The following is a 14,899-nucleotide window of genomic DNA, read 5'->3' as shown; positions in this document are numbered from 1 at the left end:
AAGACCAACTGCTTATGGAAAATGATTGGTTGTGTAAGGAGGCTGCTGAGTGTACACCGGCTGTTGATGATAGGGTTGTTGGTGCATAGGGAGCGGAGAAACCATCTGCGAATGCAAGCTGTGAGGCACCTGCTGAGAAGGCGAGAAATGCAGCAGACCTGGAGGGGGCTGCTGATGCATGTTTACCTGCTGATGCGAACTCCCAGTGGCAGCAGCTGCGCGACTAAGAGCAGCAAGAGGCTGAATTGGCGGTGCATTACTCAATATCCCAGCGAAAGTGGGTTGCGGTTCCATAGAGTTTCCATGAGAAATATTTTTTGAAGCATTTCTTGCATTGGATCTGTTTTTGTTCCATCTATTTTTAGATTTTCCCGAGTGATGTGATGATGAAAAGAGAGATGCACTTTGAGATACGGATGAGTCAAGTAGCGAATCAGAAGCCATCTCTTGAGACTCATGCAACAGGATCATGTTTTTAGCCTCGAGGAATGAAGGAAAAGGCTTTGTGTTGGTGATGAAATCTATAATATTGTGGTAGGATGGTGGTAGTTGTCTCAATACTTGCATAACTAACTCAATTTCTGTGATGTTGGAGTCGACATCTTTGAGGTCATCGGCTAGATTCTTGAGAGTGTGGCAAAACTCGGTAATAGAACTCGAGCCCTTTTTTGTATTACGAAACTAGTCCTGTAGTTGTAGCATTCGGGACATTTTCTTGTTCCGAAAGAATTCATCCAATCTATCCCAAAGGTCTTTGGCGGTACATTCATCACTTGATATGATTTGTAATAATCCGGGATCACATGTACTATAAAACCCGACTTGATGCGTGCATCAACTGAAAACCATTCCTCATCATCATTACTAGATGGAGTAGATTTCCCAGAAAGATAACCATAAGAAAGAGTACCTCTGCACATGTTTGAAAAAATCTGGCGCAACAATTTATATCTCGAGCCATTAACAGTCAATTTAAAACTAAATTGATTGTATACATTTGTAAGGGTACAAACTAGACTTAGCTTGGAGGCAGTTGTGGTGGAGGAAGAGGCAGGAAATGTAGACATCTGGGAAATACAGGGCAGCAGTGAAGGTACAGCAGAAGAGCAAGTTATGAATGCAGCAATGGAAGAGTCACTTGGGCAGAAAACGGTGATGATTGCAGTAGAGAAGTAAAGTGGTCCACTGTCACAAGAGAGAACGGTGAAACAGCACCAAGAACAGGGACGCAAAGAAGAACCAGGCGGCAGAAAAAAAATGTTGTTAAGGCCGTATTATGTGATTGGAGTGGGTAGAAAGTAACCCTAGCTTGATACCATGTTGTTTAGGGTAAAAGCCTCACACAATTGGAGGTTGTCGTATGCAGAATATATATATATATATATATATATATATATATATATATATATATATATATGAAATAGTTACAATAAGGCCCCCTACACTATATAGTCTAGATAAAAACAATATAAATTAACACTCGTCGTCTCCTCCATGCCCCCTTGCAACATGTGTAGCCATCTGTTTAACAAATATTAGAAAATATACTAAACATACTTTAAAAAACTAATAAACAATTTTAAGCAATCAAAATGTATAACAACCATAACATACCATCAATCAGAATCATCACTAGAACAATATACATGTACAACATCATCATTAATAAATTCATCATCGTTTATGAAATCGTCATCATTATCTGAAGAGTACGTATCACCAACATCATTGTCATCATTAAAGAAACTGTCATCATTTATAGTAGGAGCCACACTTGATTCACCATTGTCATCATAAAATCTATGTTGTGTTTTAGCTCGAGGGAAGACTAATACTCAAGCTCAAAAAAGATACTATGTTTCGTCTAATTCAAATCTCTTTTTCTTGTTTCATCATTGCGCTTTCTTGTTGCACCCCCGTGCTCAGGATGTTCCCATGGAATACGATCAGGGAGACAAGCCAATTGCTTTAATATAGTTGTATTACTGAATCGTCTTGGATGTGGTCTTCTCTCAGATTGACCCTTAAACAATAAACTTTTCCTCCACTTATGGTTCATATGCAAGAATCGTCTATGACCAACATAAGACATCTTGTTGGTGACATGAATGGAAGATGTGTCTGTGTTACAAGTAGGGCATGCTAAATAACCTTGACCACTCCATCCAGACAAACTTCCATGTGCTGGAAAATCATTGATAGTCCATAACAACATCGCATGCATGTTGAATACGGTGTTGGTTGATGCATCTCTCATTTGGACTCCGTCGGCCCACAACATTTTAAACTCATCCACCAAAGGCCTCAAGAAAACATCAATGTCCTTTGAGGGTATTTTAGGTCCAAGAATCAGCAAATTTAACGTGAAAGAAGACTCTTTCATACATATCCATGGTGGTGTATTGTAGGTAGTTAATATAATCGGCCATGTACTATAAGTACTATTAAAGTTGTCGAATGGATTAAAGCCATCAGCAGCCAAACCTAGACGAACATTTCTAGGTTCTTTAGCAAACTCTGGATATCTTTTATCAAAATCTTGCCATGACTTCCCATCAACCGAATGATACATCATACCATCTATTGATCGTCCAGTATTATGCCAACTCATATCTTTAGCTGTAAATCTGGAGCTATACATTTCATCAAAGTCTTGGAGTCAAAGGAAAGTACTGCAATACTTTTTGTGGTACTTTCTTCCCCTTTGTAGTTGCGTCCACCCATCTACTCTCCTTAGAAATCGGGTAATTCTGCATGGAACCATTCTCTTTCCAAAACAAAGCACAATCATTTTTGCAAGCGTGGATCGATTGATATCCTAACCCCATCTTTCTCAACTTCTTTTTAGCTTCATAGTGTGAGGCTGGAATCTTGCTCTTCGGGAAAGCAACTCTTAGTAACTCTACAAGTTGGTCAAACAAATTATTTGTCCATCTATTGATCACTTTAATATGCAACAACTTTGCCAAAAAGTTTAAGGCAAACATATCGCTGCATTCGGGGTATAAATTGGTATTGAGCTCCTCAAACAAATCATCAAATTCCGGGTCTATACCTCGTCCATCCTCGTCTATATTTTCTTCATTTGTATTTTGTTCCGCCATAACATCATCAATTACATCAAACATCTCATTACTTGTGGGCGTGTTTACTGGAGTGTTTATTCTTGGAGTCGAATTGTAGCTTAAATCCGAAGAACCAACATGTTTCTCACCATGATGAATCCATGTAGTATATCTTTCTAGAAACCCAATGTCATGTAAGTGGGCATAAACCGTAGGCAAAACATGTCGATACGAATTCACACACGTTTTGCACGGGCAACACACTTTGCCTCTAGAGTTGACATGTTTCTCAGCAATCTTCATAAAGTTTTTAAGACCTTCCAAGTATTTTGAAGACATTCGGTTCTCTCAAATCCAACTCTTATCGATCGTCATTGTTGTTTCATTATTAAAAATTATATTATATATAGTTATCGAAAGTTAGATTGTATTTGGGCTATATAAATAAATATATACCCGAGAATGGATAGAGTATTCACAAGTATATAAAAAATATATACTCGAGAAGTAAAAATCAAACTGAATGGATAGAGTATTCACAATGGTTATGAAGAAGAAACTTAAACTAAAAATCAATGATTCAACGTGTTTTAATAAGAAAATATTATACAGTACGTTATTTTAATATTAATATTAATTTGATTTAATAATTAATTTAGATTGATTTTATCATTAATTTAATTTGATTTTAAAATTAACTTGATTTAAATTTATAATTAATTTAATATTTTGCTTCTTTGATATTAGTTTAATTTTTTAAATTAATTTGATTTGATTTTATAATTAGTTTTATTTTATTTTAATATTAATGTTAATTTGATTTAATAATTAATTTAATTTGATTTTATAATTAATTTAATTTGATTTTAAAATTAACTTAATTTGATTTTATAATTAATTTAATATTTTCTTTTTTGTTATTAGTTTTTTTAAATTAATTTAATTTGATTTTATAATTAATTTTATTTTATTTTAATATTAATATTAATTTGATTTTAAAACTAATTTAATTTGATTTTATAATTATTTTTATTTTATTTTAAAATTAATATTAATTTGATTTTAAAACTAATTTAAGTTGATTTTAAAATTAATTTAATATTTTCTTTTTATTGATTTTTTTTAATTAATTCAACTTTATTTTATAATTAATTTAAAATTATTAAAAGTACGTTGCTATTAATAACCTAATTAAACTAAAGTTGTAATGACCAACATTAAGTCACTAACAAAATTAAGCACTTTGAAACCATATTAAGCACTTTACAATACAAAAAATAGCATCTAAATACAAAAACTATAACTTATCAATTAAGAACTTTATCACTTCATCTTATATACACTCAAACTATTAAACCTAAATATCAAATAATCATACATGTATACAATACATTCAATTCCAATTTTTATTTCATTTTAGACATACAATACAAATGTATACATCTAAATACAAAATCAAAATTAAACATACAATTCTAATTTTCATCCAATTGCATACAATCATACCTTATAGCACTTTACATTTTAGACATCAAATTTCAATTTCATACAAATGTATATATCTAAATACAAAATCAAACATCATTCTTAATTTCATTTTCATGCCAATACACCACAATGAGCATAAACAAATCATGCCTAACTTCATTTTCATTTTCATGCCAAAACACACTTTCATACCTCAAAATGCATATATATATATATATATATATATATATATATATATATATATATATATATAAAGAGAGAGAGAGAGAGATATAGGTTCAGGTGTTTAAAGTATTTATTGTGTTATTGTATGCATAAATGTGGGCCAATCAAAATTAAATAAAAAATTAAATAATTAAATAAATAAATAAGGGTAATAAAGTAATTTTATAAATAACTTCCACAAATACTTCCTATAGTTATGCTAGTTATTTTGTCTTTGACCTAATTTCTTCTCATTCTTATATACGGTGTTCACTATCAAAAACCCTATTCCACCATAAAAAAAACTTCCATTGACGACCACCCCCTCGATTTACAACGCCTCACCAATTCCACCGATCCCCATTGCTAAAAAACCTTGTTCTTCACGATCTTCTTCCTTCTTCAATCTTCATTCTCATTTAAGGTTTCTCCATTGCTAAAAAACCACGGCGGAGAGAACACTAACGACACATCATGATTCGAGATTCGAGATTTCTCCTCGTAGTACTGCTGGTGATGCGAGAGAACACGAGCGATCAAATCATGGATATGTTCATCATCGGAGCTATGAGCAGAAGTTCGTAAATTCGATCGAAACTTATCCAGGTAATGTTCCTGACGAACCAACCATCCTTGGAAAAAATTCTCCAACTCTCTTTCACTTGTGACGACTGTTCTTCGAGATTTGGGCGACATTGGTGAGAATCAACCGATGAAATTAAAACCCTAGAAGGCGGTATCAATTGGAGATTTCAGTATGCTCAGAAATGGAATCAGCCGATGAAATTAAAACCCTAGAAGATGGTATCAATTGGAGAAGTCGCATCTTGTATCCTACTCTCGTAAGAGGTTTTTCTCCAAATTCACTAGCTTTAATTTTGCTTTATTTCCATTAAATTTGCATAATATGGCCAGCTAGAAGAGATATTGTCGCTTGTGCTTCGGTTTGCAGATTCTGGAGAAATACTGTAAAGCAAATCGTTAGAACACCTGAATAATGCGGATTAATCACATTCCCCGTGTCGTTAAAACAGGTACTTTGATCAATCAATCAATCAATCATCTTCAAATCTCAAATCAATTTTGTGTTCTAACTTCGATATGTTTGAATTACTTCGTTTTAGCCTGGATCGAGAAAGGATCCAATTCAATGCTTTATAAGGCGAGATAGAGCTACTTCGATATTCCAGTTGTATCTAGGACTGAGCCCAGGTAAAAGAATGTGTTTTTTACTTCTTACCTTTTTACTAGTTCAAATGACTAGTTATTTTTTCCTGGTAATAGCGAACAAGATCCAGTTACTTTGGATTGGATTGAATGTGTATTAGGGGCATATATTTTGTAACAAGTAGGGAATACACTGGTTTTTGTTTTGTTTGATGTAAATCCTAGGGAAAACTATTACCCTCATTTGTGGTTCCTTAATAGCATTGAACTTGATAATTTGTTAAACGGAGGTTTTTCTAAGATGGAATTTGAGTCCACAATGAATTGTTGAAAGTGAAGGTAGTTTGTCACTATTTTCATATCAAATTTACTTCTTTTTATATTATAAAAATCAATTTGTTTATGTAGATGATTCAATGGATGATATTGGTGAGATTCCAATTCTATTGGAATGGAATCGCGAATTCCAATTCTGTTGGAATGGAATCATGAATTCTAATTCTGTTGGAATGGAGTATGGATATTTTCTCACTGATTTATGCATGTTCTACAATTCTTGGTTATTGGTTTTGGTGCAATTCACAAGTCCACATATTTTTCCAAAGGAATTTAGTTTTTTATTTTTCATTTGCTAATGCATTATTGTAATCTAAACTACAATTTGGTTTTGTTTTCACAGAAGTTGATGCTTGAAGAACGGACCACAAAATTGAAAGTGATTCTAAGCAACATTATTCTTTTAGAATGTATTAGTGTCGTTCTTAGTTTTTATTCTTCAATTGTAATTCTTAACAATTGTTACCCGTATTCTATAAGAAATAATGTATTTTTTGTTTTTATTCTTCAATTGATTGTTCAAGAATTTGTTATTCTACAAGAAGTTTTTATAGTCGTGATCAAGAAATAGGTTCAAGAATATTTTTATTATTTATGGTTCAAAAATATTTTTATTTTTGAATATACTCATAAACATATTCTGGCAGAATGTCCGAATTAAAAAAATTATAATTCGTAAAATCGGATTTTTAAAATTAATAGAATCTATGATCCCTTAAAATATGCAATTTTCCTTTATTAAATCTATATTAATTGACTAAAATACCCTTGCATTAATTTAGATAATATTTTTCAATTATATTTAATTCAATAATATATATTAATCACTTTCTTAAAATAAATAAAATTGATTGGCCCATATTTATGCATACAATAACACAATAATTACTTTGAATGGAATAACCTAAGCCTATATATATATATATATATATATATATATATATATATATATATATATATATAAGCAATCAACCAAAAACAATCTGAAAAAGTATATATCATGGTGTATTGAGAGGAAAAAAATAAAAATAATAAAAGTAATAAAAAATAATATATATATATATATATATATATATATATATATATATATCATAAACTGCATTCACGTAACTGTGGTGTTAAGCAGGAAAAAAATCAAAAAACTTACCTCAAAATCGGTTGTGAAGATAGCTCAATCACCGGAAATCGTTTTCTATGGCGGTGGTGAAACTTGTTGCCGGCCGGCGATGATGAAGGCTGTGATTTAGGGCTCCAACAACCGGAAATAAATCCCCCAAAATCGGAGTAAAAACTCAAGCTATTATAAATTAAGAAGAAATCAAGGACCAAGAACCTTACCTTTAGCTCGCCGATGAAGTGGAATGGCCAGAAACCGCCCTGCGTCGCCGAAGGTTGAGAGGGAAAAGGAATTGCAGGCGACTGCAAAATAAACACTGAATGCGTGTTTTGTTAAGGGGAAACCTATACCGACGACAAGTCGTCGGTATAGGTAAACGAAAACGTCGTCGTTACACTATACGTCATTAAAAAAAAAAAAAAAAAAAAAAAAAGGGTTTTCACGCGGATCGGTCCCACCTTTTCCCGACGACATGTCGTCGACATAGGGTGACGAAAACGATGACGTCCTGATTTTCTGTGACAAGGAATATAAATAAATCGAAAATATTTTTTTAATTCCTCATCCCAACGACATGTCGTCGGCATAGATATTCGATATACCGCCAAAATTTTGCCCTTTCCCGCCGAGTCTATGTAGACGACTTGTCGTCGGCATAGCTTTTCTGGTCAAAGACATATGGTCAATGTTTGAAAACGTTGTCCCTACGACATGTCGTCGGTATAGCTCGGCTTTTGCCGACGACATATGTCGTCTGGATAGGTGTCGTCTCTAAACGTTGTTATTCTTGTAGTGGATGAACGTCTTGCAGAGATGGCCAGAACTAGTGGTGAGAGTGCAATCGTTATCGAAGAGTGGCATAGAAGCCATCCTGGACAATTACGTGAAACCCATTATGGACAGGCCATCGGTGGTGGAGGAGTCGAATGAGGTCAAAATCTCAGTCATTGATCTCTCAGGCCTCAACTCAACTCAGATGATGCAGCGTTGTGTAAGGCCACTTTGGAGCTAATATCTGATGCTTGTCGTGAGTGGGGGTTCTTCCAGGTGGTGAACCATGGTGTCAGCCACCAGCTCCTGGCGGAGAGTTCTTCCAGCTTACGGTGGAGGAGAAGCAGAAGTACGCTAACTCACTGGAGACTTATGAGGGATACGGAAGTCGTGTTGGGGTGGTGAAAGGTGCCAAATTGGGTTGGAGTGATTACTTCTTCCTTAACTAAGTGCATGTTTCTTCAAGAGACGAAAGTCTATTTTTTCAATCAATATAAATTGGTTTTGTGCCTTTTGATGAAATCTCAAGAGATGAGGTGTGATATTTCTTGATAAACGTTTGGTATGCATCTATACTTATGTATTAGTTTTTTTTAAAAAAATTTAAGAATTGTAATGTGTGTGTTTTTTCATACTTGAGTAGATGGTGAGAGGTAGAAGATGAATATATATATATATATATATATATATATATATTAGAGAGAGAGAGGTGGGATGGGCCCCATTTTATTTTTTATTACATAATATTAAAATAAAGGATAAAATGTTTAAGAAAATAAGAAAAACAAATTAAAAGGGCATATTAGTAATTTTAAGTTTAACGGGTATCATTTTCACATAGAAACATAGTCAAAAGGACCATAAAACCAAAAACATCGAGGTTTGGACGAAAACCCCAAAAAAATACATACCACTGGGATATTTTTACAATTTTGTCGATATAATATATAGATAGACTAGACATGTTAGTCAATAAAAACATGCATAGAGACATTTATATCATATGAATTCTATAAACCTCAAGTCAAATTAAACCCAACAAAACTAACTAAAATACACAAAAATGTGCAACACAACATGACATCTATCACTCATGAGTAAGTATATAAACGAGCATATAACCAAATATAGAAAGCATCAACATATAGCTCTAGAGAAAAAAACTCCATTACGGAAACATGACAAAACCTCATGTCCTAGTCATACCTCTTCCCGCACAAGGCCATGTAATTCCTATAATGGAGCTTGCTCGACGCTTAGCCAAAAACGGTGTCAAAGTCACTTTTGTAAACACAGAGGTTATTCACAAGGTCGTGACTAACAATTTAATGTTAGAGAAAGATGATTATGAGGATCTAATTCATATGGTTTCAATCCCTGATGGTTTAGAACCATGGGAGGATAGGAGTGACCTTATTAAGTTGACCAAATCCATACTAGAATCCATGACTAACAAGTTGGAAGAACTCGTAGAGAAGATTAACAAACAAGATTGTAACAAAGTCAGCATGTATTGTTGCTGATGGTTTCATGGGATGGGCATTAAGAGTTGCAAAGAAGATGGGAATCAGAACTGCAGCTTTCTGGCCTGCGGCATTAACCTCACTAGCAATCAATATCTGTTATGAGAAGTTGATCAAAGATGGAATCATAAATAACGATGGTAAGATTAATTTGCAAAACTATTTATTTCATAGAAAAAATTTATTCTTATTGTAATTTGTAAAAACCTCGTTTAATTAATCTTTCTTGAATTATATATCCTAGGCATACCTCTAAATGATGATATGATTCAGGTGTCAGAAACCATGGCACCTATAAAATCAACGAACCTCCCATGGATGTGTGCTGGGGACGTGGCCACCAAAGAAGTTTTTTTTCAATATGCAAGATTAGTTGCAGAAGGTGTCATGTTAGCAGAACGAGTAATATGCAACTCAAGTATTGAGATGGAGCCTGAAACATTCAACCAATTCCCACAACTGTTGCCTATAGGTCCTTTGTTAGCAAGCGATCGACTTGCTAACCAAACAGGCCACTTCTGGCAAGAAGACTCCACCTGCTTAGAATGGCTCGATCAACAATCAGCATGTTCAGTTTTGTATATAGCATTTGGGAGCATAGCCAATTTGAACCAAACCCAATTTACAGAACTAGCCCTTGGTCTTGAACTTAGCAACAAACCCTTCATGTGGGTTGTGCGAACAAACATGGTCATAAGTTTCCCTGATGGATATGTGGAAAGAGTAGGATCTCGTGGAAAGATTGTGAGTTGGGCTCCTCAACAGAAGGTGTTGGCTCATCCTTCAGTAGCTTGCATTATGAGTCACTGTGGTTGGAACTCTACTATAGAAGGTCTCACCAATGGACTCCCCTTCCTTTGTTGGCCATGCTTTGCTGATCAATTTCTCAATGAAACTTATATTTGTGACATGTGGAAGAATGGGTTGGGGTTTACAAAAGATGATCAAGGTATCATCACCAGAGGAGAAATAAAATGTAAAGTGGAGAAGCTCCTTGGAGACAAATCATTTAAAGATAAAGCCTTAGAAATTCAAGAGAAGGTTACAAGTAGTGTTAGACCAGGTGGAAGCTCCCATCAAAATCTTTGCAATTTCATTCAGTGGATAGAAGAAAAAGATGCAGATGCCACCATCTCTATGTGAAGAATGTCTCAAACATGATTGAGTATGGGCATTTGGCATATTGACTTTATGTGTTAACTTGTGTGTCTATTTATCTTCCTACTCATTAGACAAGTTAAGTGTGAAAATCGAAAGAGGGATTAAAAGAGAGAACTAGTGCATTTTCACATGTTATTATTTTAATTATATGAATAGAAATATGGATAGGAACAAAATGTAGGGAAATCATAATTTCTTTTGAAAATATTATCGATGTATTCATGTCTCAGCATCAACACATAACTTCCTCTTATTTATTTTAAGTTGATAAATATGTCAAACATGTAGTTAAATTAATTAAGTAATTGAATTCTAAACATATAATAATTTTTTTTTAAGAATAATTAATTCATAAACATTTTAGTTATCATCATACAACGAATGAGAAGGCAAACGGGCAACAAGTTGCGTCGCTAAGCCCTTTTGTATGGTAAAACCAATTTTTTTGAAGACTACATCCATAGATCTAGGGGATATAACATTGTTATGCATGATCCGTTGTAGTCTACTAAGAAGCTGCACGGCATCCGGCGCAAGGAAACCAAACGTATCGAATGCAAATGGTATGAACGCGTGTTGATTCTAAACAAAAAACAAAACTTTTAATTTATGTTCCATGATTCATAATAAATTTGTTTGGTTATCTATAAAACATCTTCAATGATTCATAATAAATTTGTTTGACAGAAACATTCTTTTATAGTAAGACTATTCACATTCATATCTTGGCCAATCATATTCTTATTTTGATTCTGAACAATCATATCCCACAAATATCCTCATAACAGAAGACCTGAAGAAGACCACATTTGAATCGATAAATAAAAAATATAATGCAACAAGATAACAACCATATAATGAGTAACTAAAATATGAAAACAACACTATCATGAACCCTAGATTTCTGATTTTGAGCCACACACTCAGATATCCACATCAAGTTCCTAATCTCCTGCTCCCTCAGCCTCATGTATGCAAAAAACACACCATAATGAAACTGCATATATAACAACATAAACAATCACCATTTTCATTTTCATCCCTAATTATCTCAATTTCAGTCATCACAAACACAAAAAACAGAAAAACAAACCTGTTGCTCAAATGATAAGCAAAGTCGCTTCACTTCTTCTTCATAAAATGCCTTATCAAGCATCTGACTCTCTCCATAAGATAGCTTACCAAATATATGCTGATATGGAGGATATTTCTCCATCACACCACGGACCTAAAATAGTAATTCTCCATCAAATTAGGGGTAAACAAATCGACTATAAACATTGTTCATTCATTTACCTGATCTATATCCTCACATACAGCAAGTTCCGCATGGCCATGGGGGTAGCTGTTTTGAAAGCCAATAAATAAGCACATAGAAAAAAGATGAAGTAGAATTTACACATTAAAAGGACTTTTTGCCAAGTGACTTTTTCCAAAAGATAGTCTTTAAAATGTGTTTGTATTTGCTTTTAGGGTAAAAGTCATCTTTTCATGTTAAAAAGTCCCAAAAGTCACAAAAAGATAGGATTTTATGACTTTTGAAACACTAACTTTTCCTCCTACACAAAAAGTTATTTTAAAAGATCTTTTGCATCACCCAAACATCTTTTAACCATTTTTTAACTTTTTGAAAAAGTTAAAAGGCAAAAGTAGTTTTAAAAGCAATCCCAAACATGCTCTTAGATTATAGCTTGTTCTTATTATCTTACAGTAATCCAAAACTAGAATACAACTTTCTACGATCCTCTCGAGTGAGCTCAGTTCCAATGCTGCATATGGAAACCCAAGGGCAAAAGAGTAAATAAGCATGTTGAAGTTGCATATAAGCAGAAAGAAAATCTTGAATAATGGAAGCACCTGTTTATGGTGATATTAACAGCTCTTCTATCAGCCTCAAAGGCTAAAATGTCAGACATTATTTCTGCAGTGGCACCACCTAATTTCTGTTCCAAAATTCTTTTTTAAAACGGAAATATAAAAAGATATTTGTAAATTCAGAAATAACCAATACATGCTTACCTGGCAAAACTGGTAGAAATCTTCAAGATATGCCTTGTAAAGGGTGTTTCTCATGATCTCAATGTTCATATCATCCAAATCCTCTGATGTAATGCACTCTGAAAAGTATGGAGCAAGTGGTGTATCCACAAGCACCAGTCTGTAGAGCTCACGCATATTCTGAGCTACTGCCAGGGTGGCAATACTGAAGAAAAATAAAAAGCATTACAAATGTACAATAAGCAGAAAAATCAAGAAAATGAGTTTACTTACCTGTCAAACATCCCCAAAGGATGGCACTTCTCCAATAGTTCTTGAACATCTCTCTCATGTAGAGTTCCAGTAACAATGAGGACAACATTGTCAATCATGTGACCATATCTGAGAGGAAACAGAAATATTAAGCCCCAAACAAAGATGAATATGCAAGAATGCTTGTAACATATGGATTATATAAACTTGGAAGGGGAAATAAATCAACTTACGTTATATACTGTAGGAAGGTTGACAAAGGCTCGGTGGCTTGGCATAACATGTGCTTATACTCATCCACCAATTTAAGAGTGCATTTTTCTACAATTGTGGTTGTATGCAGAGGTGAAGGTTCTGCAAGAGATCAATAAAACGAAGTTAGTAGTCAAGAACGAATCCTGCAAACATCAGATCAATAAAACGAAGTTAGTAGTCGTTGAAACAAAAACTAATATCACTAACAAACCAAATCTCAAAAAGGTACATAGATGCCGCCTTTCTGGAAAGTACATTGACATAATAAGCTTACTGGAAAAATCAACTATCATGAACGGATTAATACTGAACCTAGATACTTTAATACCTAATAATTGATCTATGTCTTCACTTGATATCATCTTTAATTCGTGTCCAAATCTTGATTTCTTTTTGTGTTGAAATAAGTAAAGTTTGGGGAAACTGCTTCATAAGCCATATCTAGATTATAATAACAGAACACGCGAAATCCCTATAAACAACGAATTGTAATACCGTTTTGAAGATAAGGTCCGTATTCAGTGGCGGAGAGATGCATCTTGATGTCATCGAGGGTTTCGCATTGACAGAGATTGTTGTAATCAGCAGCGGTCAACAAACCAGATCTGTGGCCCCTGACAATTGCTTCGAGGTAACCCCCATGGATGTTGAAGGTCATAGCTTCGAATCCGTACATTTTTGTCTGATGATATGATGAAGAAGTGATGCGAGAACCTTGACAATGAAGAGGGGAAAATTATATTTTGCAGTAATCAGAGGATGAAGACGAAAGGTTTGATCTTCTACGATCAATTTTTGCAGATGAATCAAAATTCAGGTATCTGCCACGACGCAACCGGTTTACTCGTCCCAAATAGGCTTTTTTCCGTAAAAAAACCCTATTTTTTTATTTTTTTTTCTTTTTATACCTAAAACTTTTAGTTTTTCCGAAAAAGACCCAAAGTTTACCGGAAACTTGTTATTTCGGACCCTAACAGGTCACCAACAGGTAGACTAACTGATTTTTTTTTTCATAAAAGACCTTACATTTTGTATTTTTTTTCCGGTTTAGACCTAAAATGTGTGTTTTTTTTTTCAAATTAATCTCAAATACTATTGTTTTTGCTTTATCAAGTTGTCTCCATGAAATGTTATGTGCTCATTAAAAGCCGTATTTCATTGGATTTGGATGATCATTTCGATTCTCTGTTAGAGTTATGTCATTTGTCTAAATTTTTTATGGTTCGAAGAATCAAAAATTTGAACCCTCCTCGCTATGGTCCTAAGTAACATCTATGAACTAAATTTGTACATTTCTCATTAACTAGACATATTGGGGATTAAGACTCAATAATAAAAGATTTAAAAATGCATCATTTATAACAACTTTCTAGAAAACATTTATCGATGAAGTAGTGACGTTGTTAATGTAATATAATTTAATTAAAACTTCATTTTAAAATAAATTAGATGAGGTAAGAATAAAAATTAAAGAATAGAGAGAGTACCCTTTCAGAAACATCATGATAGTTTCTGAAATGGTACTCTCTCTATTCTTTAATTTCTATTCTTACCTCATCTAA

General features: G+C 33.7%; 1 protein-coding gene and 1 pseudogene across 2 annotated transcripts; one reads left to right on the top strand and one right to left on the bottom strand.

Moving 5' to 3' along the window:
- The first annotated feature begins 9,274 nt into the window (after nt 1–9,274).
- On the top strand, nt 9,275–11,061 carry LOC145160496 (UDP-glycosyltransferase 83A1-like; annotated as a pseudogene). Its single transcript, XR_013738128.1, has 2 exons — nt 9,275–9,811; nt 9,916–11,061. The product of XR_013738128.1 is annotated as a UDP-glycosyltransferase 83A1-like (transcript).
- Nucleotides 11,062–11,557: 496 nt separating this feature from the next.
- On the bottom strand, nt 11,558–14,180 carry LOC145160495 (V-type proton ATPase subunit d2-like). The gene is made up of 9 exons (XM_079079719.1): nt 13,833–14,180; nt 13,316–13,436; nt 13,104–13,211; nt 12,852–13,035; nt 12,690–12,775; nt 12,542–12,601; nt 12,129–12,177; nt 11,926–12,060; nt 11,558–11,829 (listed from the first exon to the last, which is right to left on the bottom strand). Exons 1-9 carry the CDS (start codon nt 14,011–14,013, stop codon nt 11,698–11,700), a joined length of 1,056 nt encoding a protein of 351 aa, XP_078935845.1. The 5' UTR covers nt 14,014–14,180; the 3' UTR covers nt 11,558–11,697.
- Nucleotides 14,181–14,899: the final 719 nt, after the last annotated feature.

The sequence above is a fragment of the Lactuca virosa genome, chromosome 2, assembly GCF_052849685.1.
Source record: "Lactuca virosa cultivar CGN04683 chromosome 2, Lactuca_virosa_CGN04683_v6, whole genome shotgun sequence".
In the NCBI taxonomy this organism is placed as follows: Eukaryota; Viridiplantae; Streptophyta; class Magnoliopsida; order Asterales; family Asteraceae; genus Lactuca; species Lactuca virosa.
Note: the sequence above shows the minus strand (reverse complement) of the source record. Positions and strands in the feature narration are given on the sequence as shown.

Coding starts and splice junctions, on each gene's coding strand:
- LOC145160495 (XM_079079719.1), bottom strand. CDS start 14,013: ATGTACGGATTCGAAGCTATGACCTTCAACATCCATGGGGGTTACCTC. Junction 12,178..12,541: donor TATTCTAGTTTTGGATTACT/GTAAGATAATAA, acceptor CTTTCAAAACAG/CTACCCCCATGGCCATGCGG. Junction 12,061..12,128: donor TATGTGAGGATATAGATCAG/GTAAATGAATGA, acceptor TTACTATTTTAG/GTCCGTGGTGTGATGGAGAA.